General features: G+C 41.0%; 1 protein-coding gene across 2 annotated transcripts in view; it reads left to right on the forward strand.

The window, feature by feature from the left end:
* Positions 1 to 20,209, forward strand: part of astn2 (astrotactin 2) — a 382,265-nt gene extending 362,056 nt beyond the window's left edge. For both annotated transcript variants that reach the window (XM_084745505.1, XM_084745506.1), the window contains exons 21-23: positions 12,040 to 12,140; positions 13,813 to 13,996; positions 18,376 to 20,209. In XM_084745505.1, the coding sequence (XP_084601631.1) occupies positions 12,040 to 12,140; positions 13,813 to 13,996; positions 18,376 to 18,613 (523 nt within the window). In that variant the 3' untranslated portion in view covers positions 18,614 to 20,209. The remainder of the gene's footprint in view (positions 1 to 12,039; positions 12,141 to 13,812; positions 13,997 to 18,375) is intronic.
* The last annotated feature ends 271 nt before the right edge of the window (positions 20,210 to 20,480 follow it).

A 20,480-nucleotide genomic window follows, 5' to 3' on the forward strand; every position in this document is an offset into this window, starting at 1 on the left:
GCTATACGTAGTACAATATATTAAAAGTTGGAAGAGAATTGCCGTCTGATCGTGGTGGGGGGTTTGTTTGCCCCTGTGACCCTTCAAGCTGTGTTATGGAGCTTTTAGTTGGGTCTAACAAGGCCCATTGATCCCGAGTAAGGTCAGACTTTCAAATGTCTATATAGTCAACATCTCAAAAAAAAGCATCCTCTCCTGGAGTAGGGACACCAGGGTCCCATTTTGGAGCCAGGAGAGGTTACGTGTAAATGCTGTTGGATGGTCCACCCATCCATTCATCCATCTTCAACCGCTTGTCTGAGGTCGGGTCGTGGAGCTAGCAGTTCCAGCAGGGAACCCCAGACTTCCTTTTCGCCGGAACACATTAAACAGCTCTGACTGGGGGGATCCCGAGGCACTCCCAGGTCAACGCAGAGATATAAACCCTCCAACTAGTCCTCATGTCTGCCCCGTGGCCTCCTCCCAGCTGGACGTGTCTGGAACACGTCCCTAGGGAGGCTCTACTCTGAGTCCCTCACGGATGACTGAGCTTCTCACTTCATTCCTAAGAGAGATGCCAGCCACCCTCCTGAGAAAACACATTTCGGCTTCTTGTATCCACAGTCTCGTTCTTTCAGTTGTGACTTGCCCTTCAGCACTATAGGTGACAGTGGGAACGAAGATTGACCAGTAGATTGAGAGCACTGCACTCTGGCTAAGCACCCTCTACCCAAGGGTGCTAATCAGCCTCAGCTAGAAGCAAGAACGTGGGACCACCACCTGTAATGATAAGCCACGTTTCCACTGTAGGAATTTTCCCTAGTAACTAGGAACCTTTGAAGGAACTTCACCTGTTTCTGCTATACGGACCAGGGTTTAAATTGAGTTCCTGCTCATACACAAACTTTGGTGGTGGTAAAAACCTCAACTCCTCTGCAGTCGCAAACATGGAGTAAATAATAGCAAATAATGATGCCTGTCCATTGTGTTATATGGTGCCATCACTTTTTCATACATCAAAGAACAAATTTTCCTAATATACACAGTTCTTTAGTGGTGGAAATGAAGAAGGAACCTTTTAGTTCCTTGAAAAGTAGATCCTGGGATTAGAATTTGCAGGTACTTTGGGTGGAAATACTCCTCTTGGGGTTTTGTGAGCTAACCAAAGCTGATTTCAGCAGAGGAGAATTGCTGACATTGATTTTAAAGACTCTTGAACTTGACTGACACCACTGCTGTGCAGTTGGCACCACCCATGTACTGTATTAGTTGAAGATTTCCTTGAATTTCTTAAGGCTCTGGAAATGTTTGGGCAATCTTGGTTCATACACACAATGTGTCTAAAACCAGGCAGAGGAGAGTTGTAGTTCCCTTTTTTGATTTACAAAAAAAAAAAAAAAAAAGGGGTGGGATGTAGAGAGTGTGCTTAATTTACCAGAATATCACATTTTCAGCCATCAGCCAAGCAGCAAGTGAATTGTTTTGATGAAAATCAGGATCAGTGTGGGTCCAGGAACTTTTTTTTTTCATTGCATTGTGGGGACAACATTTTTTCTATAAACATTTTCTATTCTTAACACTAGAAAGTAATTAGAGAGTGCATCACTTCACCAGTGCGGCACAATCCCGTCCCGACTCACCTACAGTATTCTGTGACTTTGCTCCTGGTCTCAGCTCGCAATTTATTGTGACCCAATTGACTTGATCCTTCTTCTGACCGCATTTTTTATGAGTTCAGTGTTTCTCATTAGCATATAAAGACCTTTCATTAAACAATATGTTGTGGCCATGTTTGCATCTTTCCCAAACAACAATGACCGAGGAAATATCAGCAATACCACATCCTCCCCTGGGTGTCTACAATTCCCACTGCAAATGTTATTTTGTTTCAGGGGGTGAATTTTGTTACCTACTCCTGAACAACAGCTGGGTCGAGTTAACCAGGGAAGCATACTTAGTCTCAACATGGTGGGAGTGGTGGATGCTTCCGTTCTTTTATGTTCTCTTTGGTCAGAGGAAAACATGGTTTTAGTGAATACAGAAGGAACCCTGTTAAGAAGCAGTGTTTGTTAAACTCTAAGAGCAAATTGACCACTCTGTGTAGATTTTGGGTGGCATTTAGTGAGCAGACAGACCTTGCCTGAGGTCATTAAATGCCTTCAAAGCGATCAGACTAACATATCGCGCGTCAAACTGTGACGGTGTGAGAAATGGGCAGCCGAGTCTATCTGCAGTTTTATATTGTGGATGTGTTCGCGAATGGGATTACCTCATCCGTCATTAGAGCTGGTCATATGAATAACACGTCATGTCCTGCAAACACTGTTAAATTAACTGCATGGTAGATTAACTGCATTAAATTGGAACCTGTTTCTAATATTTTGTTTACATCATGTACATATGGAGCAGGGTGGAGTCCAACATAAAGTTAAGAATTTTTAAAAAACGATGAATTACTCAATGCACTCCAGTGATCAGTGGCTTTTATTTTCCTGTTTAGTCGATTTATGTTAAGCTATTTAGAGGAACATTTCAGAGCAGAAATATTATTGTCTTCAAATTGAGGCAGAAGTTTTTGTTATTTTTTCCCGACTGAGTTTTGCTGTATTGTGCATTTCCTGTGAGCACTGTTTGCCTGCTTCCACATCTTGAAACAAAATTGCAGGAGCAGCAGTAATGGGTGAACCAGACAGGACCCAGATGTTGTTGTGGCTGTCACTGGACACATGAAACACGCTGTCTTCTCGGCTTTCGACTGCCTTCTCAGGTCTCGTGAAGCGTCTAAATGTTTGTAATGCTCTTGTCATGTGGCAGCCTTGGTTTGTTTTGGGAACTGCGACATTGCGCCTCATGAAGGAGCGGCCGGGACTTAAAGCTGTGGGAAACATGATCCGCTGTGATGTTTTCATCAGTCTGCATGTGGATGTACTTGTGTTGTATCAGTCAAGGTTACAAAAAAAAACAAGTAATTTGAAAGTTGCAACAGTTTAATCTGGTTTCTCTAATGGGAGTCCAACCGTCAGCATGGTAGAGGAGTGTCAGTTAAACTCAAATAAAGAAGATAAAGTGAAGGACAACAAATCCACATGGCTCTGGTTGCTATGACAACACACTTACTATGAGATAAACCAGTAAAGCAAATAGAAAAATCCTACCTTACACCACATGATAGCCTGGCATCACCAGACTAAGTGAATGAGTCTGGAACCTCTCAGTTCATTTTTGATTTCCGTGGCTTGTCATTAATGCTCACTGGCCGAAATGGCTCTCAACGCAACTGGATAATCAGAGCAATGAAACGAGATGTCCAACCAATCAGAGCAATGAAACACATGACGTAACAGTGCCTGGTCCCTTTCCAAGCAGCGGTTTCTTGGTTGCAGTCTTTCTCGTACACAGTATACTGAAATATGTTTCTGAAAACATTTCAGACAAGCAACTCTCCAGTTTGACAGTTTGATCTGAGTTTCGGGAGCCTAACGTGTTGCGCTGGGCGGACCTGCTGATTGGACGCAATTGGACAGACCTACAACTAATCAGGGCAGCGAAACATTCAAAGCAATTTTTCACATCTGGACTGATGACACTCTTCTGTCTACAGCACCAGCCCAATGTTAATCAAACGGTTTGTAGGATTTGTCCTAGCTGGTTGTAAATGCACCAGAAAGATAGCCGATTGCTCTGTATCATTCCCAGGACATCAAATACCAACATTTTGGGTTGGTAAAGCGTCCTAAGCACAAGAAAATACTGAGAAACTAAGGAGGGAAGGGCAGGGACTAGATACAGACGATACCACACACTTCTAGTGGGTCATAAGAGATGATAAAAAAGGATTATGTTTATGAGTTTACACATTGTTTTTATAAAAATGTTGCATGTTGTGCCTTTAGCTAACAAGTGAAAGAAAGTTTATTTAGTTGGGTCAAACACTGACAGACTTGGGATACAAGTGAGAGAAGGACGCTACATCACAGGCATAACAAGGCCTTTCTATTGGAGTTTGTGTGGGTGTGTATGTCTGTTTACACCAGAGGGAAGGTGATGGATGGATTAATGTAGCAATGCCAATAAGCTATTCAACATTAATGTCTCCCGACGACACAGCTATAAACAGTAAAATATGTGCCATGTGGTGTTTTAAATTAATCTAGCATTAACATCAGAGTATGCAGTCACAAGCTGTCACTTTCACATAAAAGGCAGCAGCCAGTGGACAGCAGAGTAGATCTCCCTGTCTGTGACGCAACAGCTCTTCAGAATTAAGCATTTCATCAAGGAAATAAAGACGATAAAATAAATGCAATAAAAGAGCCAGAAAGCATTCAACAGTCATTGATGATATTCCTAGAAGCTGATGGCCATGCCAAAAAGACAATTACCCTATATTTAGTTAAAAATTCACAATTGTGAGTTTCCTAGAAGCTTGACAGTGGATGAAGAATCGTGGGGAAATAACTATTAGTTGAATTTGTAGAAGTCAGGCTTCCCCTGACAAAAACCTGCAACAAGAGCCTAATTTCCAACTTTGTAGCGGCGTTATCTTTGTTTAGGCATTCTCCGCAGTGTTATTTTCTCTGATAAGAGCCGAGTTTACGTCGGAATTACGTCTGAGGGCACATCTGTTTGCAGCCAACTCCGCTTGTCTTAATCAAGGGCCTGATAAGACCTCCGCTGGCATTGGCTTTACACTTGATCATTACCAAGGCTGCTATGGCCTTCATGTTCCCCTACAAACTAAAACACTGTTTGCTCTATGAAAAGTTACACAGTTCATTTCAAAAGTTGACTAATCAGAATACAATATAACAGTCTATTGTACTGTAACCATTTGGTGCTACATATTAATATACTTGTTGGACCATCAGACTTTGTGCACCATTAGCTAATCACAAACTTTTAGGTTACTGTAGGTTTGTGTATCCACAGAGATAAGTAGTGATGCCAAATTGGTGTCTTCATTCATTGATGTAGAGTAGAGTAAAGCCCCAATATCCCTGGAGGGCAATTTGGCTTACAGACAGCAGTCAATGAATAATGAATACAGAAAAGTACAGCAGTGAATTAAAACAACAACAAATACACGAGAGTACACAAGTACCCAGATTAACACTGACTTAACTGTTAAACCGTTTAGAGAATAGTTGCTGTAAGAGAAGTTGCTGTAATGTTATTGGTATGCATTAGATAGTTTTTAATGACAGTTTGTTATACTGTATGCAGTACAATAATCACACTTTGGCTCTCTGCTTCACTTCACAGACACTGAATCTTCCCTGAGTTGTCTCAGTCCCAGCTACGCTGCATCTTTGCGATAGCTCCTCAGCTGCTTCTAATTGCTCTAGACGACTTAAGGCGGTGTCTCCAGACACCTAGTTTGTCTGAATTCCTCCTGACTTCATGCTTTATTTCTCTTTTTTTTTTCCCTCCTGTACCTTTTTTTTTCTCTGTATCATTTGTGTGCCAGCAACCTTTTACCAGTTAAGACTCAACCATATCCTGGCTGTCTTCTTCTGTATGACTTGACATTAGCCAGTGTTCATCAGTCTCAAGCCAGAGCGCATATCAGTCTTCCCAAGCAGTGTACCGGCAAACTATTTCCCTCATCCTAAACAGCAAGAATGATTGAAGACATGATTGCACAAATGGATCCATGTGCATAAAAGCACTAACTACCTTTCTTCAAGGGTATCTTAGATTTTCTGCGGTTGTAGATCTACCAAAATACAAATTAAGTCCGGCTTTGCTCAGACTGCAGGCAAATCAGCAAATGTTGCGGTGCAGAACCCCTGTGTCACACACTCAACTACTGAGGCGACTGGTACACGTTGAGCTGCTCAGCCACACTTCCATCACTCTGTTGTCACTTGTGTTACGTGTAGCATTGTGTTTAATGCAAAATACAGTCCGATTTGAGCAGCCAGAGCATCCGGACTGAGAAACATCTGCAGAATTCCACATTTGAAAACAGTTCCAAATGTGGCTGTGATCCTATTTGCAAAAAATAGCATTTCATTTGTTTTTTTGCTGTCAAGACTTTCTTAAATCAATCTGGAAATGCCAAGAAATGGATTTGGGGTGGCAGTCGACTTACTGGTCTTCCAGCCAGAACTATATCAGGGATGTTGCGGTTACATCAGATCTTACATCTCTGTCGCTAGGTGACAAGGATGGCTGCATATGACCTGTTTGTGAACTGCTGCCCCAGTTACTGTGGTGACTTTTAGCTTACTACGTTTACTTTGTTACGGTTCAAGAAAGGCTTTAGTCATGGCAAATGAATAAAAGTTAAAGGGTCAGTTCAGTTTATGTGTTTTGGCATATCAAGCTCTGAAGTTTTTGCTGCGACTCAAATACAATTGAGGTGATGGAACTTAGATATAGTGTAAATTTATGGATATTGACAGAGACCTGCAAGCTTGGAGAACTTCAAACCAGCCAATCGATTGAAAGAAAACAAAAGGAAATCGAGCAAAGACAGCAGAGCTGACATATAATTACTTCTGTCTCTTGTTTTGGGTTTATTCTGTTGATTCCACCGGACACAGCTGCATCATGTTCCGGCGGCAGCGAGGCCGCCAGAGCTGATCACAGCCATGCAAGACAATGCTTGTGATTCCATCAGTAATGATGCATGAAGACTGATAAAAAAAACAAACCCTTTGACTAAGCCTATTTACCCTTGGCCAGAAAAAATCAAGGAAAAATGACCAAATCAACAAAACCTGAGCAAATCAACAAAATTGAGCAGGCAGGAAATGTATGAAGGCATGCAATTTAAATTAAATTGTTGTAGGACACTGGCAACTTTAACTTCATAGCTGCACATCCTAGTACTGGTTCACCCAACATGATGATCTTGCCGTGATTTTGTCAAATTCAAAGTATTGTCGGAATGATGGTCGTGCCAATTTTCTAGAAATATCTCAGTTTCCCAAAATATCTGCTACATACATTTAAAATGAATTCTAATGAGATGATATCATCATTACATTCATTTGGGCTGTGAGTCCCACTGATCTGCATGTGAAATCATTCAGAGCCTAGATAGTTTTTTTAATTTACAATGAAAGGCAAAGCAATTTTTATTTAGGGCTGTTGCTCCAGTGTAATGCCACTTAGATCTAAGGATTTCAAAGTCATGAGATACTGTAAGCTGCCATAAATTCTTCAGGCAGTGAGAAACGATTCTATGTGGCCTTGATTGATTTGTGGACTGGCTCAACTGATGTGTGTCCAAATGCTGACGTCATGGAAAAGGCATCCCCTACTGCCCTGGCTTCTCTCGGCATGCCAAAAATACTGCCCTAATTGATCCTCCCTCACTCTCACTTTCTCTCATTCCTCCTCTCCTGCTCTGTCTGTCTCCGAGCTTTCTGTCTTGTCATCTCTTGTTCGGCCATCTCTCCGCTGTCTCATTAAATTAGAGGACAATGGTTACTTTAATGGCAACATTGTTAATTTACACAAACATTAATCTGCCATTTGTCCACTTCATTGTTTGCTGAGCTTTCAAAACTGTGGCACACGGACAAATCCGAGCCGCTTCCAAAGGAGCCATGTGCAGCCAGACAGCCTTGGAATAGATGTGAGAGACGAGGAATTACAGAGAGGGGTAGACAGAGCTGAGCTATATGCAAGCAATGTAGATAGAAAAATACAGAGACAAAGGAAAGCGTATCCGTGTATGTGTGCGGGTGGGTGGCCGGGGTGGTTGTGTGTGTCTTGCCAATTCTGTTTCTTGATGTTTTGACATTCCCGTGGCAGGCCAGACCTTGGCTGGTTCCTTTGTTCTTCCAGGCGAACTTTATCATCACTGGGTGCCTGTACGGAGCTCAGACACCACACTCTATCTATCGAGACCCCTTCGCCGCTACTATCTGTGTCTATGAATGAGATCCTTACAGGATCCGTAAAGAACCATACACCCACTGGTTTGTAGGCAACCATTTTGAAGACTTGAGTTTGGCGTTACTGGGGGTTGCCATCATGTTTTTTTGGAACTTGAACATGTGGGTGACATACTGCGACTTGAGCAATGCTTCATAAAGTCCTACACCAGGTTGGGTGTAGGCAAAAATAGCTGGTGCAAATTGAGGACAGTGCATTGTTGACGGCCAAGTCAGACGTTTAGGAGAAAGCTGGTGCGCTCAGAGACTGTGAGAATAGCATTTAAAAGTATTACTTAGAGACGATTGCGGGGAACGGGTTGGTTCTGGTTCAGATTTGTAAAACTGGACCCATGCAGGATTCTGGTGCTTGGTTTTGGCTTGTTCGTTCAGCAGGAAATAGTAGCGGCCTGCCTGGTCGCAATCTTTCTTGTATTGTAACTAAACAATACACTAAAATCTGTTTCTGAAAACATTATAAGCAAGAAATAGAACCACGATCTTTCCCTAACCCTAACTAAGTGGGGTTTTTTTGTCTCTAAACCTACCCCATACCCATAAACATAGTTTGTTTTCACAATGTGCACAATGAAGAAACATATTTTGGTCTGTCTTGGACAGGAGCCTGATCGTGATCTTTCTCATATGTCAACTAAATAGTACACTGAATCAAAACACTTTAAGGATGAAATAGGCAATGTAGTCACAGAATATTGATCCAAATTTGATCAGCTCTATCTAGTTTGACAGTTTGAGTTTCGTGAGCTTAGTGTGTTGCACTGGATGGACTCACCGAGAATAACCTGTCAAACATAGGGTAGTCCCGCCCTAAAGAATACCCTGCTTTATCACCTATTTTACTCTAAATGGAACCAGGATTTACAATATGAACGTCATGCTGTAAAAAAGATGACTTGAAACTAGTGATTGAGACCGTAAGATTTCAAAAATGAAGTGAGAAAACAATAAGTTTCTCATATGACTACAATCGATCTGACTTATTTTTGCAGCCAGTGGACTTGCCCCATGTAGGCCATTAGAAAGAATGGAGGTTTGGGGCACTTGGCTTGACTTTTCAGCCCCCGAAGGTCTGTCCACTTTTTCCTCTTCTGTCTATGGTTCCTGTGTATGACCACGATCAAAAAGTTGTAAAGTTTCTCATACATTTCTGTAAAATGTCAGATTTCCTTGCACAAATGGGCATACTGTCCCTCTTTTACCCAACTAAATTGCCGTTCTCCTTAGCTGACTCTCTGAGAGGCTCGATCTCCTGGCAGAAACAGCTCTATTACAGTACATAACAATTTTGTAATTGCTGTAGGGGCTGTGTGAGGGGAAACAGTACCTGTCATTGATGCCAGCCATTTAAACAACCAAAAACAGCAATAAAAGGCTGGCATGCTCACATCCCGGGTCCCAAACAAAACTTTTAACAAATTGCAGTGATAAAAGTCCCGCCTCGTCGTCCTCCTGCTCCCCTCCCCTCTCTCTACCTCATTGTATCCATCTGCACGTTATGCGGCCACATAATTTAAACAGTGTGACTGTTACATGCCGGCATTGTTTTGCTGGGCAGAGGAGCCAGTGAGGCCCGTGCGTCTTTTGTGAGGTTCTTGGGGAATACCGCATCCACCCTGCTGAATAACAAGACCAGACAAAGTATGTGAGCAATGTCCAAACAGGTCATGTTACAAACAAAACAATCATTTGACAGCATTGGGACAGATCTCGAAAGATATTACATGAGGAAAAAAAAAGGTAAATGGTTTTAGGAAGAAAAGCAACTTTTGAAAAACAATAATATCCTAATTTCTTTATTTTCATGTATTTCTAAAAGTGTTTAGCATTGGAATGCCATCTCAGTTGTTCATTTTGTCTCACTGTGTTTTGTGGTTTCCTTTTTGTCATTCTGTTGTTTTTACAGTGGTAACTGTGTGGAAATACTGCTGAAAGCTTACAGTTTTTCATAACTAGTTGCAAACATTTCTCAATACTAAATTCACTTTTTCAAAACTTCTCCTGCAGTAAGACCAGGGACCAAAACTTTTTTTTAGTTTTTTGCTCAAAAACAACCTTAACCACAACTGTGCATTATTTATAGAATACCTCCTTTATGTGTAATATTTAACATGCAATGTTGAACCAGAAGTTATAGTTTGAAAATATTCAGAAAATATTCAGAAAAACTCCATGTGCAGTCAGCTACCACTCTTTACCTGTAAAACAACATCAGATCAAAAATACAGTAACAGTTTCCATCAAAGGCCCTGCACGTCCACACCGGTGTTGGTGTTTTACTGTCAAAATGTTGAACTTGTACTTTAAGGCCTACACCAATTGACTTCAGGTTGATGCTATTCACCTACTCTAATCTCATCATATACTCAAACAAACAGCCAAAGTCACGCCCCTTCCAGTGGACCACCATGGGACCTTACTTTGGAAAAAATATGAATTATAGTCAAAAGTTAATTTTAGGATAATTTTACAAGTCAAAAAAGTTGCAGTTTGCCGTAAAACTGCTGAGGTATAAGACCATGAGGATGCAATTTGAAAGACTACACACCCAGAAGTCGCAAGTCCCTCCAAAAGCTAACGTTAGTCACTGAAGCTAAGATGCCTATGTGTTTTTGTACCACAAATCAACGGGTCTTACTCGCTGTTTTTCTTCCTGGCTGATAAAAGGACCAGGAATCGCTGGATCAAACACTTCAGAGACAGTGATATTTGTGTTGATGATGTATATTGTGCGAAAGAAGACTGAGCGGTTTCAAACAAAACTTTTTTGTGGCGCTATTCAAACAGGATCAAATGATAACTTGTCTTTCACCATTGAGAACTGCTCATATTTTTTCCAAAATTAGATCCCATGGGGCGTACCGGAAGGGGGCGTGATTTTGCCTCTCTGTATGGGAGAGCAGTATGACACAATTTATGTGGCAAGTTTAGCTAAAAAAACACATCAAAGCTAATTTGGGTCAGCTGTGGTTAGAGCTGGACATCCACAAATCAGAAGATCAGCGGTTTGATCCCTGGCTCCTCCAGTCTGTATCTTGAAGTATCTTTGAAAATACTGAACCCCAAATTGCCTCCAATGGCTGTGCCACTGGTGTGTGTGGAAATAGGTGAATGTGACATTGTAGTTGTAAAGCATGTTAAGTGCTTAGTCTAGAAAAGCAATATAGAAAATGTAGTCCATTTAATGTTACTCCGTGACCCTTATTTAATTGATATGCTCGTTTACAGCTTGGATAAGATGCGTGTAACTCAGGGAAGTCAGAGACCAGTAAAAGTAGCTTGTGTGTTTTCCTTGGTGTGGTTTCTGTGGTTGCCATGGTCACACGGAGAGCTGCAGCGGCAAGTTAAAAGTTCAGCCGTCATCAAGATGGCAGTGGCAAATAGCCATGCTCGTTCACGAGAGCGCCAGCCGCCCTCTCTCTCTCCTTGCCACTGCAAGGATATTGATGTCTTAATCTGTGCCACCCTTGATCCTTTTTTAGATTCAATATGACCAGTTCCTCCTTGTACTTCTTCTTATTCAGAAGAACACAGATTGGCATTTTGAAAAGGACATGTAAAGGTCATTTGTTTTCTATTCCGAGCCGTGTGGCCCTACATTACTTGAGATGCATTGCATTTTCCCAGTGTGTCTCTCATCTCCTATTGCTGTGTCTTGAACTGTTCACCGTTGGATCTTATCAGGGTCCTGAGCGGTCCGGAAGTCTGTCGTGGAACCCAAAAAATTCTGATGTTTGACATTTTCAGAGGGAGGAACTTTTGTCCTTATAGAGCGCTTGGAGTCGAGCCAGATGCCCCTTTACTCCTCTCTCCTCTGCCGTTGTGGTTCTGGCTGCACTTATTTTCAGATATAATTAAATCCCACAAATCTTGGCTCCATGTTCAAGAGACATTTTCTGATAAAGTAGGTGATGTCAGCGTATGGTTATATATTATCAAATATAAGCTCACCTAGCAAGACCACCATCTTATCAAGCATATTATCACGCAGACTTTTCACTGTGTAATTTATTTGCAGCTGAATAACAGAAATGAAGGCGGGGTCGCAAAATTGCAGCCATTTGAAAGGCCGTGTCAGCATATCCAAAGTCTTGTTATGCCAGTTGTTTGTTTTGTTGCACTTCCAAGTTACCTTATTTCTTTTCATTTTCAGGTTTACTCTCTATGCAGTTGACAGCCGAGGCAGCCACTCTGAGTCAAGCTTTGTCTCAGTACGGACATCTTGTCCGATGGTGGATGACAGCCGAGCTGAAGGTATGCTCACCTTTGACATTTTCCTACTGTGCCTTCTTCTGCTTTTTCTTTTTATTTCTATGTTTTCCACACCTCTTACATTCTTTAAATTGATCACAATTTAAATAAAACAGTACTGAGGCTGTAGTCAGGCAAATAAAATCTTGGTTAGCTATAATTCTACCTATTCTTCAACCAATCTATTGGCTGATAGGGGGAAAAAATCTGCATGTTATCTCTAGATTAACTTAATCTGCCACAGTGCACTCTACCTGGTATCTTAAATGGATGCTAATCAATGTAACACAGTGTTGCCAAGCACATGAATTTCTGCAATTTTGCCATTTCTTTTTCACACAGTCATATTGTTACCTGCAGGGCCTGTCTATCAACTAAATTTATATACGGTAGTAACATTCATGCACATACCTATGAGGATCACTTAGCAGAACCAGCTTCTGTATGACAGCAAAGCTAATGCTAGTTTAGCTAAAGTTGTGCTGCAGTGTAAACTTCCACAAAAACTTTTAATTTAGTTGGATTCAAATGAGGCTTAATGTTAGACACAGCTGCTCTTCACTGTCCCTCGATATTACAACATTAATCTACAATTGCCCCACCCTGTCGGAATAGCTATATTACCAACATGTTAACTGCAAGCTCAACAGACAAATTCAACCCAGAAAATAAACCCTAAAACGACATTAAAAAATGGCAAATTTACAGCTTTAAAGTTTGAAGTCGGGTAATGGACCGCTGGTAATGTTACAGGTCCATCATTCATCATCAGAGTAAAATTCACACACTCATTGTCATCATAAATACCCTTTATCCACTCAGCTCTTCTGTCCTCTGAGGCTGGCGGCCGATGTAGCAATTTGTGCCGGTACTTAGTGGACGGAGTTCGGAGCCAAGTAAATGTTCAGTAAATAGCCTATCACTCAAAAATAGTACAAAAAAGTACATCGGGTCTGCATGTGTCCCTCATACCCCTGAAAATAATGGATTAAGAAGCGCTTTTCTCCAGCCGGACAAGAGAATATTAACCAACTGACCAACCGACCAGAGAGTGGCAGCCTAATGGGCACTTATCCACATTGTTCATACATTACAAAAATGTCTGCCCCTTTGAAACACAGCCATGTGCATGAACATTTTTTGGCATTAAACCCTTTCATCTAACTCATAATGGCGCTGTTTTTGTTTTTATAGGTTTTATCTAAACTCATAAAGTAAAAAAGTTAGGACAAAAGGAGGTCAGGATTGACATACAGTTCTCTTTGATCACAACTCTCACGATGCTTGATTACATATTACGGTTATTAAAACAAGCTGTGGCGAAATGTAAAGGGGCACTCCACCAATTTCACAAGTCAAAATCAATCTGCTAATCACGGGGAGTGTGCCAGGCAGGGAGGCTCTGAGGTAAGACTATGTCGAGTAGCATTATGGGAAGTGTAGGATCCAGTGTATTTGAAGACTGAAAATCAGGACATCTCAGTCTCTGCTTCATTGATTTTCACCATCTGTCTCTCGCTAGTCCCCCCCAACCTCATACCAAATCGCTGAAGTTCTCCACCAGATTGTTGCCACACACTTCTCTGCTTATTTGCTTTCTTCCCTCGTGTTAAATCCATTCTTCCCACTCGCTTTCTCTGCGACTCTCTTTTGTCTGTCTCTCACTTCCTCGCAGAGATAGCAGACAAGGTGTACAACTTGTATAATGGCTACACCAGTGGCAAGGAGCAGCAGATGGCCTACAACACACTGATGGAGATCCCTCCTCCGCTGCTATACAGAGTCCAGCACCACTACAATTCCCATTATGAGAAATTTGGAGACTTTGTCTGGCGTAGCGAGGACGAGCTGGGCCCCAGGTGAGAGGATCTAGACAATAGCAGCATTTTCTCATGCAGGCTTAGAAGATGCTTCAGATATTTCTTAGGATTTTTATGTAAAACAGTTGTTTTCTTGGCTTAAAATGTCCTTATTTTCTTCCAGCCTGCCACTATTTATCCAAGCATCCTTGTCATCTTGTTTGATGACGTTGTTGTGTTGTTTAGGATCAATTACAGTCATCCTGAGGTTTCTTACATAACAAAAAGCCAAAGCTGTCTGAACTGGCGCTGCCAGAGTCCAACCATTAAGCCATTTCTCATGGCATTGTCTGCACCCCCTCTATGCAGGAGCACCATTGCACAATTTGCCCCATCCTGCCCCCCCTCTCCCCCTTTTTCCCTGTTTCTCCCCGTTTCCAGAGTGCCTCTACTGGAAAGCGAGTGGGCAAGGTCACCGTGAAAACTGTGGGGTTACAGCGGCTCCTCACATTACCATGGTGATGCCAAAACAGTGTTTGACAGCCAAGCCAGACACTAAATTTGATACTCAGCTAATACTAACTCGACTTCCAACTTTATTTCCTCTTCTTTCTCGTAAAAAAAAAAGCCACTCCATGTCCACAACATGCCACCCCAACATCCCCTCACCTGTGACCCTCATAACAGGGACACCCCCATTGATCGTTTGCTGAGACATTACGACAACATGGAGACAAAAGGGAAGCTCGCTGACTAACAAAACTGCGAGGGAGGAAGTATAAACAGCTCTTAAAAAAAAATAGTAGAACAAAAACATTCATGTATGCGAGTCTGACAAGGCAGCACTGATGATAGCAACACGAGATCTTAAGTTACGGCCCAATGTTTTGGTTTGTCCACCCCCACTGCCTGGAAGCACTCCTTTCAAGCCATAAATAATATAATAATTGTGGAATAACTTTGGTCTGCAGGAAGATTATGCTTGTTTCTGATTGGTGAAGGGGGGTGGGAGGCACGGGTTGGCCATTGGGACTTAATATGAGGATTGGGGTGGTCGGATGGTGTGTTTGTGTGTGGGCAGCTGTGTGTGTGTGTGTGTTGGGGTGGGGTGGGGGTTTGGATGAGCGAGCACGGATTATTTACTGCCTGAAGTTGGCAGGGTTGAGCCTCGTTGGGGTAATTTACAAGCAGGCTCTATTGGTGGTGCCTTTTAAAAGGTAACAGAATGGCCAAGTGAAACGTAAGCACAGTCAGCACTCCCCCAGGAGCCGAGGATCCCAGGAGCCCCCCAGACGTCCACCGGCATTGTTACAGCTCAACACTAGCTCCTTTCATAATTGTATTGTTCTCTGGACATGCTGTGATACATGGTTACTGCTTATTTTTCTGTAAACACAACTATTATCTTGTACTGCGATGTACTTTTTCTATTTCCACACATCAGTCTCTCTGATTTGATGTTGTTTTAGTTCCAGGCTGCAGTCCCAGGAGGCTGTGTTTGTGTCATAATCAATTACTCAAGATTTGCTCACTTGAATCACATGGAGGCAAATCTTTGACATATGAGCATTTCTTTTTACTTTTACTCCCTACGTTTTAACACAAATATATACACTCTCTGCTTCTGGTATTTTCAAAACAGGCACACTACTTTAGTTTTAGACGGTCACAGTGCAAAAAGACGTAACAAGATGAAAATGACATAACAAGACAAACAAGATTGAAGAAAATGACTACAAGATGGAACATGACAAAAATTATGTACAAGGTGTAACAAGACAAAAACAACAGAACAATACATAATAAGACGAATATGACACGACAGGTCATTTCATCGTGTTACATCGTGTCTGTTTTAACAATACATAACAAGACCAGAATGACATAAAAGACGCAACGAGGCAAAAATGATGCAAGAGACAAAATAATGCGAAAACAACCCAACAAGGCGCAACAAGACAAAAATGATGTGAAAGACGTGACAAGGCAAAAGCAACACAACAGGACAAAAACAAAGTAAAAAAAATGTAAAACGCCGGAAAAGTAAAGAGATGTAACAAGCGAAAACCACAAAGCAAGACAAAACTAAGATGAAAGATGACCACGGAGAAACGGGGAGGCTTAGTTAGCTTTGCACAGGAATGTTTTTCACAGGGCTACTTTTTACATTTATACTGTGAGAACATTTCAGAACCTGTACTTTTCCACTTTTACTTGAATAAAAAAGTTGAGTAAAGAATATGAAGAACCTCTGCTTAGTTACAACCTGAAACGTTGCGGTGAAATAATTTAAATTTTTTCTTTCCTTTTTTTATTTTTACTGACTCTTTTGTTTGTCATCGTGAATTATGTTTAATGTGTTTAATTTGTTCCTCGCTAACATGCTTGCAAGCCTCTCTTGATTATGTGTTTGGTATTCTGTTGTTTCAGACGTAAGAATTTAAGGGAAATGAGAAAATGTTCCCCCCCCCCCCTTTTGCAGCAAATAAGTGAAAAGGATGTCTGTACTCCTTGCTTAACTAAAGACAGATGTTGATGCTCAGCAGACACTGCTTTTCAAAACAAATGGAATTTTGCCCTTCTCTGCGTGTGTTTTCCTCATTTTAGGATCCATATGAGCTTAACAACCTTGAGTGCTTATACTGTAGGAGTGTTCTGTAGGTGTACTTCTGTTTTTGCAAGTACGGACTAGATGTGTGTGTGTGTGTGTGTGTGTGTGTGTGTGTGTGTGTGTGTGTGTGTGTGTGTGTGTGTTGTGAGGCATCTTTTCTAAATTAAAGGTGACCTGACATATGGCTCCTTCGTGTCGTAAACAGCAGCTCCAGACTCTGGACCCGGAGACAAAATTCTTAGTTTCACTCACCCTAGACAGCTGCCTCTGTTGTGGAGGTCAACAGGATCCGAGAATTCGAAAGTGTAATTTAATGTGGTGGTTTTCACCCAGACTGGCAGTCAGAGTGACAGGAGAGACGCAGTTGCAGTGCTTTCAATTCTGGTAACATTTAAAGCTGTGCTTTCGTGCAGACACAAAGCCAGTGGAGGTGGAAGTGAAGGCACAATGCCACATTTGTCTCTTTTCTTTTCTTTTCTTTTCTTTTCTTTTCTTTTCTTTTCTTTTTTTTAATGAATTTGTTGACTTTGTGGCACAAAATAAACCCCTCTTGCACTGAGGTTGGTAGAGTAGTGCAGCTGAGATTTTGTTTATGCAGATCAGGTGCCCTCCTTGGTATGATCATATCTGACCAAAACATCCGTCTGCCTTAGACTCTGTGTCCTGGCCTAATTGGACTAGTTGCTGAGCTAACAAGCTAATGCTAATGGCAGCTACAGCACAGTGCACCAGTTACAAGAGAAAAGGTCTGTTTTGCAACAATCCCCAGACCTAATGGCCAGGCGCAGCTTCCGAATGGATTCTGAGGTGTTTTTGTTTATTTCTGAAAATAACTAATAAATGACCTCTCACAGACTAGCTGTTTGGTCAAGTATGAGGAGGCAGCTCTAGCATGAAGGACTTGCTTTTGAGTTCTTGAAATCCCTGTTCACATTCAACAAACAGGACGAACATGTGTCATCAATCTGCAGTGTCTAATTTTTGGTATGTGCTGTGTCCAGCACCACACAGGTCCAAAAGTGTCTAACTTAAATTAATCATTGAATGAATCATCATGCTCTCGGGCTTTCTGAGACGGCACGAAGATTCTGTTTGTGTCCACAGTCACCAAAACTACTAAAATGATTTCACTGCATTCATGTGTGCTTACATTAGCACAGGAAAAAGGAGCTTTTTAAAGGTATAGTTTGGATTGTTTGAAGTGGTGTTTTATGAGGTACTTATCAGTGTATTACCTCCAGTAAGTGTATGCTGTATTTAGACTATTTTCACCACTTTACCTTGAAGACAGACAGCCTTTTCTGACGGAAACCTAATGTTATATCAGTCAAATCTCACTCACCAGAGTCCATTAACAAAACCTGTAATTTTACCTTGCAAAATAAACAGGAGTTGCTTGTCTACCACTGCCTCAATCAGTTAGCTAGTTTGTGGTATTGTGTTGACTTTAGTTAACCAAAACTAATCCTTTAAAATACACTAGTCACAATAACACAAACATACTAACCAATTAAGGCAGCGGTTGACCAGCAGCTCCCACGTTCTGCAAGATAAAATTACTGTTTTTGCCACAGGAGTTTGGTCTTTGGAATGAACTATATGTGGGTTATATAACAACAAATATCCTGACAGAAAAAGGCTTATGGCAAGATTGAGGTGTGAAAATATTAAAACTATAGAGGTGATTAATTGACTATGGATAAGAACCTTGAGGTTCTTATCCATAGTCAACCCAGTTCATAAAATCTGAACTATCCCTTTAAACTTTGGAGGAAATGTAATGGTGATGTGATTGAGCTTGTTTTTTTTTAATTGTCTTCTTCAATAGAAAAGCCAACCTGATACTGCACAGGGTGGAGAAGATTAGCCACTACTGCCGGTCCCTCCTGCGCAGCACCCACATCCAGAGCCGCACCGACACCATGGCGTACGTCTACTGCCGGAGCGAAGACGGCCGGCCTCCCAGCAACACGTGGCGTGGCTCTTTACACGAAAGGCGCACCACCTGCATGGAAAAGCTAATTTCTGTACAGCGCAACACATACAGCAACACCAAACTCCGATGAGACAGGAGTTTGGAGACGAGCGTTGCTGCTTTCTTTTTTTTCCCCTGCAAAATGACATCAGTGATTGATGTACCTCGTCACCCACTCTGCAGCAGGTGTCTCTCAAGTGACCGGTGGCTTTTTGAAAACCAGGAGAGCCTAAAAAACCTCAGAATTCACTGGACATCGTGATACAGCTACCGAAAAACGTATTTTTGTGTGGCCTACTTTTATTATGAGACAGGAGATGAAGAAGAAGAAGAAGAAAAAAAAAACTGGAGCGAACATATTTCTGAACTGCAAAATGCCAGTGATTGCACATATCAACAAGAAACTGCAGTGTGAACGTGTAAAATATCATTCAGCCAGGAGAAAAACTGCTTGGCTTAAATACTTTTGAATGTAATATTGTAGTTCCTTTTCGGTGCTTTGAAGCTTACCTGGAACACTTAAAAGAGAGAAAAAAAAAAGGAAAAATCAATAGCATAACTTATTTGCCTTTACTACCTTCATTTGAAAGGAGACATTGAAACGTGTTGAAGCCATTTGAAAATCACTTTTTCTTTTGAGTTCACATTAATTAAAAAAAAAATAAAGCTTTGCTTCATGAATTTAAATCAGTCGGTCAGTGCAAAACGTATGTAGTTAGTCTTGTATTACATTTGATAGATTCAACTGAAATAGCAAGGCTTTGTGTGGTAACAGGATTGACAAATATTATGCAAAGACGGCGTGGGTGGCATTCAAACATCATGGTCATTCATAGACTGATTTCACTGATGAAATCTAAGAATCCTTTTGTCATCGTCTCTCTTTTTAATACTACAGTGCCCAGAACAAATACTATATAAATACTATTGAAATTTAGACTAGAGGTGGACCCTCACACAGCAGATTATGCACCCAAGACAAAAAATTACAATGCTTTTGCCACACTGAAGTCACTGAAGTAAATGCTTTACATTATGTTTGGGGTTTGGTTTGTGATTTAACAGAACAAAACCTGAAGAAAATAAGATAAGATGCTATAGCTAGAGTTTAGCCTAATGATTTCAGCAAGATCATGTAATACGCTTGTGATCTAATAAATTAGAACTTGTCGGTGGACTTTGACTTTTGTCAGAATTCATCAGTTGACAAGCTCTGCAAATTAAAATAGATCTGTTGTAATGACTGAGATTGATGAGTGATTGAAAATCAGACCTAAAACTCAATATGCCGAACGCACCTTTTTAAGAATCTCCTGGCTCACAGCAGAAGCTGTTATTTGCTCATATTTATGTGCGCTTGTAGAAAACACGGCACGATGTTAGGACAATAATTTGGAGGATCGTTATCGGGTGCCCAGACTGTAAACTGTAATGTGAGGTCCTGTCCACTGAATTAATCCTCTTGTTTTTAAGTCCAAATGTCATCTCTTCAAAGCCATGGATATTGTTTCAATGAAGATAAACAATGCCTTTTTTCAATACTTTCATCTCATGTTAAATGAATTGTAATAATAAATTATTATATTGTAAATTTTAAATTGTAAAAAAAGACCTATGTATTATTATGTGGCTTTGATTGTCTTTTTCTGAAGAATGTGAAATATTAAAAATGTATATAAAATCAGAAGACGTTTCTTTCATCACTACAATGGAGTCATTTAAGTTTTAAAATGAGGCATGTATTTATTTTATGTATGTTCTACAAACTAATTATTTTCCTGCCCAGATAGCAAAAGTTGCTAATTCAGCATTGAATTATGGTCAGAAAGGTTGAAAATCTACTTTAAATTCACATTTTTCCAGCAGTCAGTTTACATGTTGAGAAAATCCCATTGATTCAACATTGTACTATGTCACATAGTGATATACACATGACAACTTTACCACCAAAATGTTTT

This window comes from Lutjanus erythropterus, chromosome 20, assembly GCF_056507025.1.
Source record: "Lutjanus erythropterus isolate fLutEry1 chromosome 20, fLutEry1.hap2, whole genome shotgun sequence".
In the NCBI taxonomy this organism is placed as follows: domain Eukaryota; kingdom Metazoa; phylum Chordata; class Actinopteri; order Lutjaniformes; family Lutjanidae; genus Lutjanus; species Lutjanus erythropterus.